The 14,679-nt window shown below is 36.2% G+C and overlaps 1 protein-coding gene across 1 annotated transcript; it reads left to right on the top strand.

Moving 5' to 3' along the window:
* Positions 1–1,585: 1,585 nt before the first annotated feature.
* On the top strand, positions 1,586–12,481 carry LOC126599111 (disease resistance protein RUN1-like). The gene is made up of 4 exons (XM_050265455.1): positions 1,586–2,088; positions 9,389–10,496; positions 11,234–11,458; positions 12,044–12,481. Exons 1-4 carry the CDS (start codon positions 1,586–1,588, stop codon positions 12,479–12,481), a joined length of 2,274 nt encoding a protein of 757 aa, XP_050121412.1.
* The last annotated feature ends 2,198 nt before the right edge of the window (positions 12,482–14,679 follow it).

Raw genomic sequence — 14,679 nt, forward strand, 5'->3', positions numbered from 1 at the left:
CCCTAATGAGGGGCTTTATATGAGGCTGAAAAAGTGGTGGATATAGCCTATTTTAGAGCTCTGAGGAATCTTTGGGGTTTTATAAAAGAATCTCTCCCAATGAAGGGCTATATCTTTCGGGCTCTAAATGGGGCTATCTATATTTATTTATGTAGTAATTTGATTAAGCGATGATTTTTTTTTTTTTTGTGTTAGTTTTTCTTAAGTTGATTTTTGAACATGCTATCTTTTTTTTTTTTTGTGAACCCTTCAACCTAAAAAGTTCAAATTGTGGCAAAGTTAGATTTCATCACTTATAAATCATTCGTTGGATTATATTCCCTTATCTCAATCTCATACATTGAAAGAAAAAAAACCCCACTTCGCGCTCTGAAATAATTTGATTTTCACGTATAACACAACAATTTACCTAACACCAATTAGTAAATTAGTATCATACAATTTTGAAAAAACATTATTTGAAAATTTCACCCATCAATGCCCATGAACGTTAAATCAATTTGAAATTTTAATTCTTATGGAATTTAAAACAATCATTAATTAGCCAAATTGCAAGAAAAATAAGTAAGAAAAAAGAATTAAAAAATAATAAAAGGAGAGTATAAGTGTATTTGCAAGTGGGGGAGTGTGATAGAAAAGAAGTTGAAAATTTTGTGGGACCCACTGTTTTTTAGGCTAGATGTAGGCCAATTTTATGCTACCCAATAAAGGAAGTTGCTAGCCCCAGTGGTGGATTTAGCCCCATTTTCCGGCTCATTGGGGACGAAATTTCTCACTGGTAGCCTCATGGAGGATAAAGCCCCCATTGGAGATGCTCTTAGAATTCGAGTGAGCTATGCAACTGTGAGCTATGACTACACAGATTTCCTCAGAGAATAGAAGGAATTACAGTACGAAAATGGAAGAGATGATGGTAGAGAGAGAGAGAACAGAGAATACGACTTTGAATATTCTTCACACATTCAACATTTCATTCATCTGAGAGAGGAAAGGAAATCCACTCTCTTCTAACCGGTGCACACTTTTGGCAGTATTCAAATTACATCAAAACAATCCCACCCTTCCATCTTACACTCTATGAGATGAAGACATATGTCTACTTACTTACTTAAGACCTATGAGACTTAAACAAATAAGCATACAACCAATTTAGCTAAACATCCTAGCAATATGAGCTAGAAATGTAACTGCCACATCAGATCACAATTTACACACTAACATGGACTACGGAAGACAAGATCCATTTATCCGCTTACATATATTTTCTTAATACAGGTTGGTGTCATCTTCATCAGACGACATATAAGATAAGGAGAAATAGAAAGAAAAAGACTACCAAGTCCACGTTTGGTTTTTTAAATCATAATTTCCTAAGTTCACTGCAGGTGCATAGCATTGGCGATGGTTTCACACGCATACGCGTTGAAACTTGAAAGGTAGCAGTCGGAAACTTCCTGGGAAATATTTCTGCTAGCGCAAAGGTCGGTCGCCTAATTTATAAACACGTACGAGAGAGTCTTTTGACATAATCGCTCCCACCTCTTCGAATTCCTTGTCTTGATTCCGGAAAGCTAGCTAGGATACCATGCAACCTCACAATACAAATTCGACCGACGAGCTTTGGAAATATGATGTATATCTCAGCTTTAGACGAGCAGATACAGGCAACAACTTTACGGACCATCTGCGCAGCAATTTGCATCAAAGGGGATTTCGAGTCTTCAGAGACGACGATGAGTTTCCAAGCCGAAGAGAAGACTACTACTTACCACCATGGCTTTCCAAAGGAATCGAGGAGTCAAGGATTTTTCTAATCGTATTCTCTGAAAATTATGCATCCTCAGCCTGGTGCTTGGATGAACTCGTCAAGATCCTTGAATCCAGACACTCACAGGCAGGACAACAAATTGTTGTGCCAATTTTCTACAAAGTGCGGCCCTCGGATATAAGACATCAAAAAGGCAGTTATGCTCAGGTATTTGCTTATCATGAAGAAGTATATAAGGATACAAATCTGGAGAAGGTGTCGAGATGGAGGGAAGCTCTTATGGAAGCAGCAAACGTGAGTGGGTGGCTTTTGGATAACAGGTATGCATATTTCTAACCACTTGCATAATTACATTTGAGTGTTTTATTCTTTTATCCATTTTTTCTTCAGTAGAGTAGTCTAGGAAATAGACGGTGAATATTGACTCTAAGAAACTGAACGATTGGATCTAAAAATTCGAACAGTGAAAATTGTTTTGAAAAGTGAGGTCCTTTGATTTAGCCCAACCAACCATACATATTCTAGTGAAACCCTCTTATCTACAATAACACACGAGAGTAACCTGAAGAAGAAAAGCACGGTAAATTACTAGTACCAGCTGTATCGAAGATCTATTAACCTCTACGTTTGATTCTTCTAATGCATGTTTGGCTTAGGTAAGAACTTTGAAGATTGGTTTTTCTAATTCACCTTTGATCCAGTTAAAAGGAACCAACTTGGTGTTATGTCGGAGTAAAATTTATATGCTAATTGCTAATGGACCCTTGCATAGGAAGAAATGTCACAAATTCCACCAAAATAATAATCATTATTTATTGAATATAATTCAGTTAATTCATGGAAAAGTGAGTACAAGAAGACGAGAAGGCCGCCGGTAATGCATTAAGATGCAGAGGTTCTCAATCACTTTTCCGAGTTAATCTCGACCCATTTTTTCTTTTTCTTTTTTCGGTGAACGATTCTCCATAAATCCAAACTTATTAACATCTGCAATCAAAGCCATTAAAGCTGCCAATAAATAATGAATACATCTATAAGAGAATTCTCTTTGTCATCCAAAGAGGATGAAAAAACAAACATAGCCTCATTTATTTTATTTTAAATACTATTATTGAGAGAATATTCCTTGTCATCTAAGACCATCTTCAACCATTGGACTAAAAGTCAATTTTTTTAGCTCGGAAAATTTAGCTTTTAACCCAGAAACAGTTTTTCTGCTTTAATCTTTTTGGCCTAAAATTTTAGCCCGGAATTATTAAAGAATGAACTTAGGTTAATTTTTTTTCTTATATAAACTTTTTTTTTTTTTTAAATATGTAGACTATTGTAAATTAATTTTATGAACATTTTAATCTAAAAATATTTAAATTCCGATAAATATTGAAAAATCACTAAATTTTCCACAAAGCAAGCCTTCAACTTTTACCAAACTTTCAACTTTCACCAACTGTTCAACTTTCATCAATCATCCTCTATATAAGCACAGGTCCAATATCAGTTGATCACACAATATTTCAACATTCAATCATCCTCTATATTCACCAATCTTTCAACTTTCAAAGAGTTTTTGTTTTCTAAAAATCCTCAATATCTCATCAATGGGTGATAGAAGAAGGCGTAGCAAGGCAATGTAGATGGCATAATACCAAGCAAGGCTTGACATTGAGGATGCAGAAATGATCAACGCCGAAGTTGAAATTGCAAACTCGCGTATGCAATATGAGCACCATGCCGAATCTACCCATTGTGGTTCTATCACGGGGCTTTCATTTGTGCAGCGTGATAGAGAAGAGTGTCTTGACCGAATGATGAAAGATTATTTCATCGAGTGTCCGAGATTTCTTGCTCATGATTTTCGGAGGCGGTTTAGGATGAGGAAAGAGCTTTTTGAAAGCATCTTGAACGCAATTGTCAATCATGACCACTACTTTGCAAGGAAGATATATGTTGTAGGCCGACAAAGTCTATCACCTTATCAGAAGCTCACATCTGCATTTCAGATGCTAGCTAATAGGTGCTTTGCAGACTCAACTGACGAGTATTGCTGACTTACGGTGAGTACTGCTATTGAGAACCTGAAGCGCTTCTATCAGGCAATTCAAGCCATATATGGAGCCACATACCTCCACAAGTCAAATCGTGAAAACTTGAAGAGGCTTTTACGTAAGACAGACAAAAGAGGCTTCCCTGACATGATAGGAAGTCTCGATTGTATGCATTGGGAGTGGAAGAATTGTCCTACTACTTGGGCTGGCCAATTCAAGGGTCATCATAACAAGCCAACCATCATGCTCGAGGTTGTGGCGTCTTACGACTCATGGATTTGGCATGCATTCTTCGGTGCTCCCAACTCAAACAACAATATCAACGTTCTTTGGTCTTCTCCTCTGTTCGATGATATAATCAATGGATGGGCACCATAATTTCGGTACAAGGTAAATGGTAATAGGTATGAGCTAGGTTACTACCTAATTGATGGTATTCATTCTAGTTGGTCTACCTTTGCGAAAAATTATTCTCGTCCTAATAGTGCAAAGAATAAATTATTTTTGCAGAGGCAAGAGTCTTACAGGAAGGATGTGGAGAGAGTGTTTGGGATCCTACAAGCTTGATGGGCCATTGTTAGAGGGTATGCACGACTTTGGCATACCAAAGCATTCAATCATGATGACATGCATAATTTTGTACAACATGATTGTGGAAGATGAGTACATCGAAATGAAGAAGATTCAGACGAAGATGTGGATGATGACCAACCAACACATGCGAGAGCTATTGCAAGAGATGTTGAATATCTCGCTGCAACCATATATGAGACCCGACATGATAGGATCACATTGAGTGAGTATATGAGATGTTTAAATAGAATTCAAGCTCCTGAAGGTCATGACACACTCCGCAAGGATTTAGTTGAGCATATATGGCGCCGAGAAAGTGAACGTTGATGATGTTGGTTGAGCATTTATGTAATAATTTTAAGTGTACTATGTTGTTATTTTCTAGTAATAAATTTAAGTGTCTTCTTGTGCAAAGTATTTTGTCTAGTACGTTGGATAAATTATTGAATGGAGGTTGAATTATGGAAGGCATATTCTACATCAAAGTGTGCGGTAATAAGTACAATAATTATTGAAGGCATCTAGATAAATAGAAACAATAATTAATAAGACATAAATTTAATAAAGTACATAAACCACATAATTAATAAAGTACATAAACATAATACAAACGACAATTAATAAACCACATAAACTTCATACAAACGACAATTCATACACTACATAAACTTAATAATCATATCCACCATCTTGACTTGGTGATGGACTTCGTGGTTGACTTGGGATACAAGGTTTAGATGGTTCCTCATCTTGAAATATACTCATTGTGGCATACTTTTGCGAAATTTCATTTTTCTTACCACGTAAGAACTTCTTTCTCTCTGGAGTGTATTTGTTGAGGTCCTCCATCATGAAATTAATTTCAAACCTATCTTGCTCCTTATCCCTTTCTTCCTTCATTTGCAAATGTATTCATACCGCTTCTTCTTGGCGAGCGCTATTGGTTTCGCTCAATCTTGCAATTCCGGTAGCAAGGTGTTCAGTCATCGGATCTTGGGGCTTCCTTTTTCTCTTTGCTTCCTTTTGCTTATTTCTTCCCGAGGGCCTTGCAAAAGAAGGAGTTGGGGTCATTTCATCGACACCTTCATCTCCAGCATTTGTCGGTGCGGCTTCACTTTGAAATAATCTTCCCCATTGTTGGTCTGCATAGGTTCCTCGCCTCGAACAATCCTTGAGGATGTCCCAAGCATGTTGCAACTTAAAAACTTGATTTTTTGGTGTTACTCTTGTCTTGTAAATTTCCATTGCTTTGTCACCCTATACAAAAAATACATAAAAATAATTAGTTGCAAAATAATATTATGTACATGACAAATAAAATACCAAGAAAACAACTCACAATTTATGTGGCGCTCCTTCCACTAGCCATGCCAACTATGGCTTTCTCCAAACTTCCCTTCCATAAAGTGCATGCTTTGTTGATAGTCTTCCACCCCAACTCCTTCCTTTGCAAGGCCCTCGGGAAGAGATAAGCAAAAAGAAGCAAAGAGAAAAGGGTAGTCCCAAGATCCGATGAGTGAACACCTTGTTACCGGAATTCCACCGTCCCTCTTGCCGCCGTTGCAATTTTCTTGAAACTTTGCAATGATTTTATCCCACAAAACCTTTTTATTTTGATTTGTGCCAATTGCACCATCTTCGCTAACATAAACTCATGCCAAGATTACAACCTCTAACATGCTTTCTTGTCATGTTGAACAATTTGGAAATTGAAAGAAATGGTAGAAAGATAAATTGGAAGAATTGTAGGAGAAAATTGTGTTTTGTGTGGATGTTTGAACAAATACATAGGTATTTATAGAGTTTTTGGGTGAATTTTGAGTTAAATAATTTTTTTAATTATTTTAGCCATTGGATTTCACTTTGGGCTGTTAGATCTTTTTTTTATCGTTAAATTTGATTATATTCGATCTCAGTCGTTGGATTCAATGTATTTTAAAATAATATTTAAAAAAATAAAATAAAATTTGAATCTGGACCGTTGGATCAACCAAAGGTCCTTAAATTCTTGCCGTTGGATGCGGAAAAGAGTTGTTAGGCTCAAGGATGTGGCCGACAGCGGCCCTGACAGTGGGCCCCCCGCTATTGGGTGTTGAAGGCACGCAGGCTGCATGGGGTGCGTCGGCGAGTGAGTGGGCCGAGACTAGGCCTTTTTTAGGTGAGTCCACGCGTCTATGGGGCGAATCTGGGGGGGGGGGGTATTTGGCCCAGCTTTAGCATTTGGCTTTTAGCTCAATGTTTTGGCTTGGGTTGGGTGGTGTTTGGTGGGGGGGGGAATAAATGAGGTATTTTGGCTTTTAGCCCAGGGTTGGAGAGAGTCTAAAGAGGATGAAAAGACAAAGATATCATTATTTATTTTATTTTAATTAAATGAAAATAAGTTTCTTAAGAGAATCTTTCTTGTCATCCACAACCACAACCACTACTTTTTTTCTAAGGGAGGTCTGGATTGGGATCCTGATCTTAAAATGATAACCTGAATCCCTCATCAATCGTTTTCAAGACAGGATTCTGAAAACCTAAACCGAATCGAAATTTCGGTATTTCGAATTTCGAGATTCGGTATGGTTCGAGTATAATTTCCAATATATGAAACGAAAATATCATGCTTAGAAATTCAACATCTAATTGCAGAAATGGTAACTATGCAATTCAACATCCTAAATAGAAAATTAATCCCCAAATCCCCAATTTCTAAATCTCTCATTCAAACCCTAATTCAAAAGCCCTAAATTGTAAACCCCTAATTCGTTCTTGCTTACCTAAATGGCTTGAATGTTGGATATAGAGCAGAGAGGATTGTGGTCGATGACGAGTTGATAAAAGGAATGGGTCATTGGGAGTGACGCCTGAGAAGAGCAAAGAAACGAAGAGGGTCAAGAGGAAGAGAGTCAAAGATGCGTGCCTCCATAGTCGTTACGACACTGGAGAGGTTCAAGACAAAGAATTGTAGTGGTGGGTGGTGAGGACGATGACTTAGAGAGGAAATAGAGGATGATGGGTTGAGACTCGAGATTAGGGATTACAATTCCAACCGTTAAACCCAATTACCGTAGAAAACCGCCCGAATTGATCAGATTTGGGTATGAAAATTTGGGTATATTAGGGGAAAAATCGTGAACTTTATTTGGTTATGGTATTAGATATGGTTATAAGGGTCACCAGCCCATATCCGTCTTCGAATCCGAATCATATAATATATATAATATATAGTATAACTTATATATATATATATATATATATATATTATATGTGGGCACCTGCTAGTAAACATAGGAAGGAATTAAGTTCTCATTCCTCAATTTTCTCTTTAATTGATTTAAACTTTATTTCCATTTAATGTTAGAAACCTTTACATTTGGCATATTTATGTTTGTGGCTAATTTTGTATCATATATTTTTATTTATAATTTCTACAATTTTTTAGAGTAAATTGTAGCAATGGTCCCTGAACTTTAATCAAATTGGAGAAATAGTCCCTCAACTAAAAATCCATTACCATTGGTCCCTCAACTTATCAAAATGTGTAGCTATAATCATTTTCATCAATTTCTTCAAAATTTTGTCAAAATAAGTTATGTTGGAATAACCATTTATAAAATTAGGGTCCATTAACTCATCAAAGTGTGTAATTATGGTCTTTTTCGTCAACTACGCCAAAATTTTTGTCAAAGCGAGTTATGTTGGAAGGACCATTACTACAATTGAGTTAAAGTTAAGAAACAATTTCTCCAGTTGAATTAAAGTTGAGGGACCAAAGGTAATGGATTTTTAGTTCAGGGACCATAGCTGCACATTTTGATGAGTTGAAGGACCAATGGTAATGGATTTTTAGTTGAAGGACCATTACTCCAATTGAGTTAAAGTTAAAGGACCATAGCTACAATTTACTCTTTTGTTTATTTTCAACCAGTTTTTTTAGCTTTAATTTTACCCATATATTTAACTTACTTTTGTGCCAATATCTTAAACTCTTTTTAGTTTTAACTTATACCCATATTTTTCATTTTTAATGTACCCATCTATTATAATAAATGCATCCTTTTTAATTTAAAAGTTAAAACATACTCATATTTAAAAATAAAAATAAAAAATTGTATTTTGAAAAAAAAAAGTTTATTTTGAAAAAGAAATAAAAAATTCTTATAAGATTTCACATAATTCAAATTTGAGTACAAAAATTGAAAAAACCTATTTGATATTAATCTTTGCATGATTTTAGGGAGGAATTATTAATTTTGTTGTTACACTTCTTAATTAGTAATGAAATTTCACATTTTGTCCTTCAACAAAAGTATTCAAATTATTAAGGTTTCAATCTAAAATTTGTCAGGAACCGGAACCAAAATTTCTCTTCAATTATACAAAGGAAAAACGTAAACAAACCAATACAAATAGGAGAATCAAATGCTTACATTAAATTATGAGCAAACTTTGGCATATAACATTTTACTACAATGACAGAAAGTAATAATGTCTATGCACTATGGTGCGTGTTCAATGTCCACCGATTCCTCTTCCCTAACACTTAATATTTTAACCCTCTGACGATATTGTTTATAAAAAAAATAAAAAATTAATGAGCAAATTGTGTGCCTATTAGTCGTGGAGTGTAAAGTAGGCATGAAAAATTCACTCAAGTTTTGACTCAATTCTAATATGACTCATGACACTAAAAAAAGGAAATTGCTTAGGTGGAATGCTGGCTAAAATTTTGATCTAACGGCTAAAAATAGAGAAGTTAATAAAAACTTTTAAAAGTTATAATAATTTTTTACCATTGGATTAAATTTTAATAGTCCGGATCACCTGATCCCTGAGCTTTAGAGGGAAAGATACAGAGATGATCTCTTTCCTTATCTATATATAGTACACTATCATGTTTGGGCCAAATCAACTTTTCTAGTTTAGTATGAACTATAGAAGACAAACTCCATTTAACCACTTACATATATAGCTAAACTTCATTCACTGAAATTGAATTTATGTAATGAACTGGCAGGCCTGAATCAGAGTTTATCAAGAACATCGTTGAAGATGTATCAGCACGAATAGTAAATCGAACCTATCTACATGTGGCAAAATACCAAGTTGGATTAGCCTCTCGAGTGCAAGATATCCATAAGATTTTAGATCTTGAGAAGGGTGATGTTCGCATGGTAGGTATATGGGGGCCTATTGGAATAGGTAAAACAACAATTGCTAAAGCTGTTTATAATTCTGCTGCTCAGAGGTTTGAAGGGAGTTGTTTTTTGGCAAATGTTAGAGAAATTTCAATGAGTCCTGGAGGCCTTGTTCGACTACAAAACTTGCTTATTTCAGACCTTCTAAGGGTAGAAGGATTGGAATCTTTGAAGGTGCCAAATATTGATTTAGGGATCAGTATGATAAAGGAAAGGTTGAGGCATAAAAAGATTCTCTTAATTCTCGATGATGTGAATGATTTGAGCCAGTTAGACTCATTAGTTGGAAATTGTGATTGGTTTGGTCCCGGAAGTAGAATTATCATAACAACCAGAGATAGGCGTTTGCTCACTGCTCACGGAATTCACCCCATATACAAGGTCAAGAAATTAGATCCTGTTCAAGCTTTGGAGCTCTTCAGTTGCCATGCCTTCAACAATAGCATTGATAGAATGCCAGATGACTGTATGCAAATTGCAATTACTGCATCAAGCTATGCTCAAGGGCTTCCATTAGCTCTCGTAGGTTTCGGTGCATTTATGCGTCATCGAAGTAGAGATGAATGGAAAGCTCCATTAGACAGAAGATTTTTCAACCGAGAAATTCACGACATTCTCAAAATAAGTTTTGATGCACTAGAGGAGTCAGAGAAAAATGTTTTCCTGGACATTGCTTGTTTCTTAAATGGTGAAGATAAGGACTCCCTGATAAAAATAATTGAAGCTTATCACTATAGTCCAGAGCTTACTATTGGAGTACTCTTAGATAATGCCCTCATCGAAATTGAAGAAAATCGCGTTTGGATGACCGAAGTCCTAGAAGATATGGGTAAAGAAATAGTTCGCCGAGAGTCGCCGGATGAACCTGAAAAGCGAAGCAGGTTATGGTCTGAAGAGGATGTGTACGGCGTTTTGACGCAAAACACAGTAAGTAGAAACACAGAGGAGCACACAAACATATATATTATATATAGATGAATTTATACTTAAGTGGTAACAGGTTAATAGATTAATACTGCACTAACCATTCGTTTGGATCATGATCAAAATCAATCATTTGTCATCGTTCAGAGATCACACATGCACAAAATTAGTCAAATCATAAACTATTTCACCATTTGATTGTTATTCATTCGTCCATTTGTTTGATTGCATAGTTAAATGTTGTTTGATTTGGCTAATTATTTTCCAAGGTAATCTTTAATTAAACAATGATCTAAAAATATGAACGGTTTGGATAATGAAATGATAGTTGTGAAGTGGAACCATGGCCCTAAATAAGTTATTAATGTCATATTAATTCAGCAGTTAATCTCTATTGTGGGTGTGTGTTAAGCTCTTTTGTGGGTGTGTGTGTGTTTGTGTATCAACCAAAGACTATAAAACAACTATTATGTCATTATTTATGTGTAATACTAAGGAGATTATATTTTTAGATCAACAAATGATATACATAACTAACATCTAATTAGAGAAACTCATTAATTGACATATATAATATTTACATATCAACAACCACATTAGATGGGTGCACCAATGTGGATGTTATAAACACTTGTTAGCTGTCACATTAGTGTGCCACATACCGTGACAAATGTCATATATATAATGCTACTCTTAACATATCAACTGCCACATTAAATGCAACTGTTTTATCATGTCAGGGAACAAAAAAAAATAGAGGCATCATGATAAAGTTTCCAGAAGAGATACACTTGAGTGCTGAAAACTTCTCAAATATGAGAAATCTTAAACTTGTTATAAATTGTAATCCACGCATTTCTGGAGATCACCTTCGTTGTCATCTCCCTTCAAAGTGCATGTTCCTGGATTGGTCTAAACAAAACGTGCGTCGCAGGCGAATGTCAAGAATGGAGGAGTGGTTCAAGGTAATTTAAATTCGTCTTTTGTTTCTTATAGTTTTCTTTTCTTCTAATCCCGTCGTAAATGTACGCGTATATTAATATTTTGTCAAGATTTCATAGTTCAGGGGCTCATCAGTCATTACAAATCAACACTCAAATGTTTTCAACTTATTGTTTGTGCAATCCAATAGGTGCATGTTGCGAAATTCTGGAATTGGTGATTTTATTGATAGGTGTTTGTGCAGAGAATACAAGGATTTATACAACAGCTGGAAACTATTTTAATTTGATGCTAATTACATTTATTTTTATTTTTGAAAGGGTAACCCTTTTTTATTTGATTTATGTTTTGAGACGAGCCCATAAGATCGGCCTGCTGTGACACAATGTGTTAAAATGTTAAGAGTTAGCCTAGTAACTCATGTCTAATCAACTCTAATATTGTCCATAACTTAATCAAATGCAATCCAATCGATGTATTGGAATCGATCATGTTTCAGACGCGAGACTTTTTACATACTGTCTTAGTTCACCAGCATTATCATTTGCATCTTGCTTGCTAGATATCTTTACATTCCAGTTTTAAAGTTTTTCTCATTTATTTTGTAGGATATTTTAGCTGAATGGATCTTTTTATTCATCAACCTCTGTCTAGAGAGTTTCTCAATTGCTTTTGATCAGGCTGCCTCCAAAAGTAAGCCCCAATATGCACTATATGGTATGGTTTTGGCCATTCTAGCTATACTCATTTCCATCTTGGAGTTCATTCATAAAAGTAAGAAAGAAGGAGTTCGATGGAGGAAGTCGGGAATGTTATGGTGGTTTTACTATCCGCATCCCCCTCCCCGGCGTTTTGGTACTCTAGCTGATTTTTGTGGACTACTCGGCGGCATCGCTCAGTGCGTTTTCTTGATAATTCAGTATGTCAGCTACCGTCGCCATGTCGATAATCCTATCAAAGTATCCCTCTGGCCTGCTATCTTTCTTATATGTTTGGGTGCTTCAAGATTAAGTCGGAAAGCCGAAGAACACCATCATCGAATATGACTAGAACAATATATGATGAGATAGTTTTGTGTTGTAAATCGTATTTTTTTAGTATTGAATTTCAAGATTTGTATTGATCATAAACATTTACAAGGAGAGATCCAAGCTCTTTAAAGAGCCAAAGAAACTGACAACAAAATAGTGGGCTTCAGCCACTACACAATCCCATGATTTCTACCCTAACAACCAGACAAAAACAAGGACTAAACAAAACAATATACAAGTAAGGAAATCCCAGATTTTAGGGAAAGAACATTGACAAATGAGAAGTATGGTTGAATAAGAAATGAGATGGCAAGTTGGAAGGTTGTAGTCATCACTTTAACCCATAACTTGGCTATAGTGATAATTACAACCAATACTTGTGATTGTGATCTATTCCAACACTCCCCCTCAAGCTTGGATCAAGGAGATTGATTGATCCAAGCTTGGACAAAAAGCCTTGAAACACAGCAGTTGTCAATGGCTTGGTGAAGAGATCAGCAAACTGTAGAGAGCTCGGTGTGTAACGAGTTTGTATGATCTTTGATTGGACCTTTCCATGGATGTAATGGTAGTCAACCTCGATGTGCTTGGTCCTCTCATGGAAAACAGGATTAGACACTATATGCATGGCTGCTTGGTTATCACACATGAGAGTCATTGGTTGAGAACTAGGAAACCCTAAATCAGAAAGAAGGCCTTTGAGCCAGATTACTTCATAAGCAGTAGTTGCCATAGCCCTACACTCAACCTCAGCACTAGATCGAGCAATCACACTTTACTTCTTGCTTCTCCAACTTACCAGATTACCTCCAAGAAAAATACAAAAACCAGTAGTTGACTTGGGATCCAAAGAGTTGCATCCCCAATCCGCGTCAGTGTAACCAAGAATGTGAGTGTGACCATTGTTTTGCATCAAAAGACCATGTCCCAAAGAACCTTTCAAGTACCGCAGTATATCTCTTAACAACTTGCAAATGATCCATTGTTGGAGAATGCATAAATTGACTCACAAGGCTGACAACAAAGTCAATGTCAAGCCTTGTTATTGTAAGATAAATAAGTCTCCCAACTAACCTTTGGTAGTAACTGATATCAGTGAGTGCTTCTCCATCCATGGTCATTTTGTGTTTGCAGTCAAGAGGGGTAAAGACAGGCTTGTAACCCACCATATCTGCTTGTTGAAGCAAATCGAGAATATACTTCCGTTGATTAAAAAAAATCCCTTCTTAGAAGTTGCCAAGGAAATATTTAAGTGTCCTAAGGTCTTTAATGGCAAACTTCTGCTTGAGAGTGTTCTTAAATAACACAATTTCACTGGCATTATCACCAGTGACAATGAGATCATCCACATAAATAAGAACCACTAAGGTTCCACTATAACCAATTCGAACAAAGAGAGATGAATCTGCGTTGCTTCTCTTGAAGCCAACTTATTCAAGAACTGAACTCAACTTTGAATACCAAGCACGAGGGGATTGTTTTAATCCATAAATGGATTTATGCAGCTTGCAGACCAACTCAGAGTCACTGGATTGAGGATGACCAGGAGGGAGTTTCATGTAAACTTCTTCTTCAAGTTCACCATTCAGAAATGCATTTTTTACATCCATTTGATATAAAGGACATGCATGGTTGATAGCAATAGATAACAATACTTGAATTGTGTTCATCTTAGCTACAGGAGCAAATGTGTCATTGTAATCTACCCCAACAGTTTGAGTAAAACCATAAGCTATCAGTCTAGCCTTGTGTCTTTCCAAGGTGCCATTAGAGTGAAACTTGGTTTTGTACACCCATCGACTTCCCACTGCCTAAGTTTTATTGTCATCCTAAGCCTTCAATTATTGCTTCATAGCCTTCTTCCACTCATCTTGTTGTACTGCCTTCTGAAAGCTTCTTGGTTCAGAAGCATTGGATATGGAATTGAGAAATGCTGCATGCTTAGGTGCCATTCTTTTGTATGAAAGGTACTCAGTAACTGGATACCTTGCATTGTAAGTCACATAATCCAACAGCTTTGAAAGAGGGTGACGATCACGAGAAGGATTTCTTCTTCCTTGAGGAAAGACAGATGATGGTTTTGGATCCTCAGAAGGTGAATGAGATGTAGGTGATTGAATTGATGACTCTAGCAAAGTTTCATCTTCATCACTTAGAGGATTCCCATATTCTCTGTCAATCGACACAGATATACTTTCATCACTGGTTGTTGG

This window comes from Malus sylvestris, chromosome 14, assembly GCF_916048215.2.
Source record: "Malus sylvestris chromosome 14, drMalSylv7.2, whole genome shotgun sequence".
Lineage (NCBI taxonomy): Eukaryota > Viridiplantae > Streptophyta > Magnoliopsida > Rosales > Rosaceae > Malus > Malus sylvestris.

What these genes read in the sequence shown, in the direction of transcription:
- LOC126599111 (XM_050265455.1), top strand. Translation starts at nt 1,586, where the DNA reads ATGCAACCTCACAATACAAATTCGACCGACGAGCTTTGGAAATATGAT. An exon ending in GCGTTTTGACGCAAAACACA is followed by an intron (nt 10,497 to 11,233) that starts GTAAGTAGAAAC and finishes TTATCATGTCAG; the next exon opens with GGAACAAAAAAAAATAGAGG. An exon ending in GAATGGAGGAGTGGTTCAAG is followed by an intron (nt 11,459 to 12,043) that starts GTAATTTAAATT and finishes TTTATTTTGTAG; the next exon opens with GATATTTTAGCTGAATGGAT.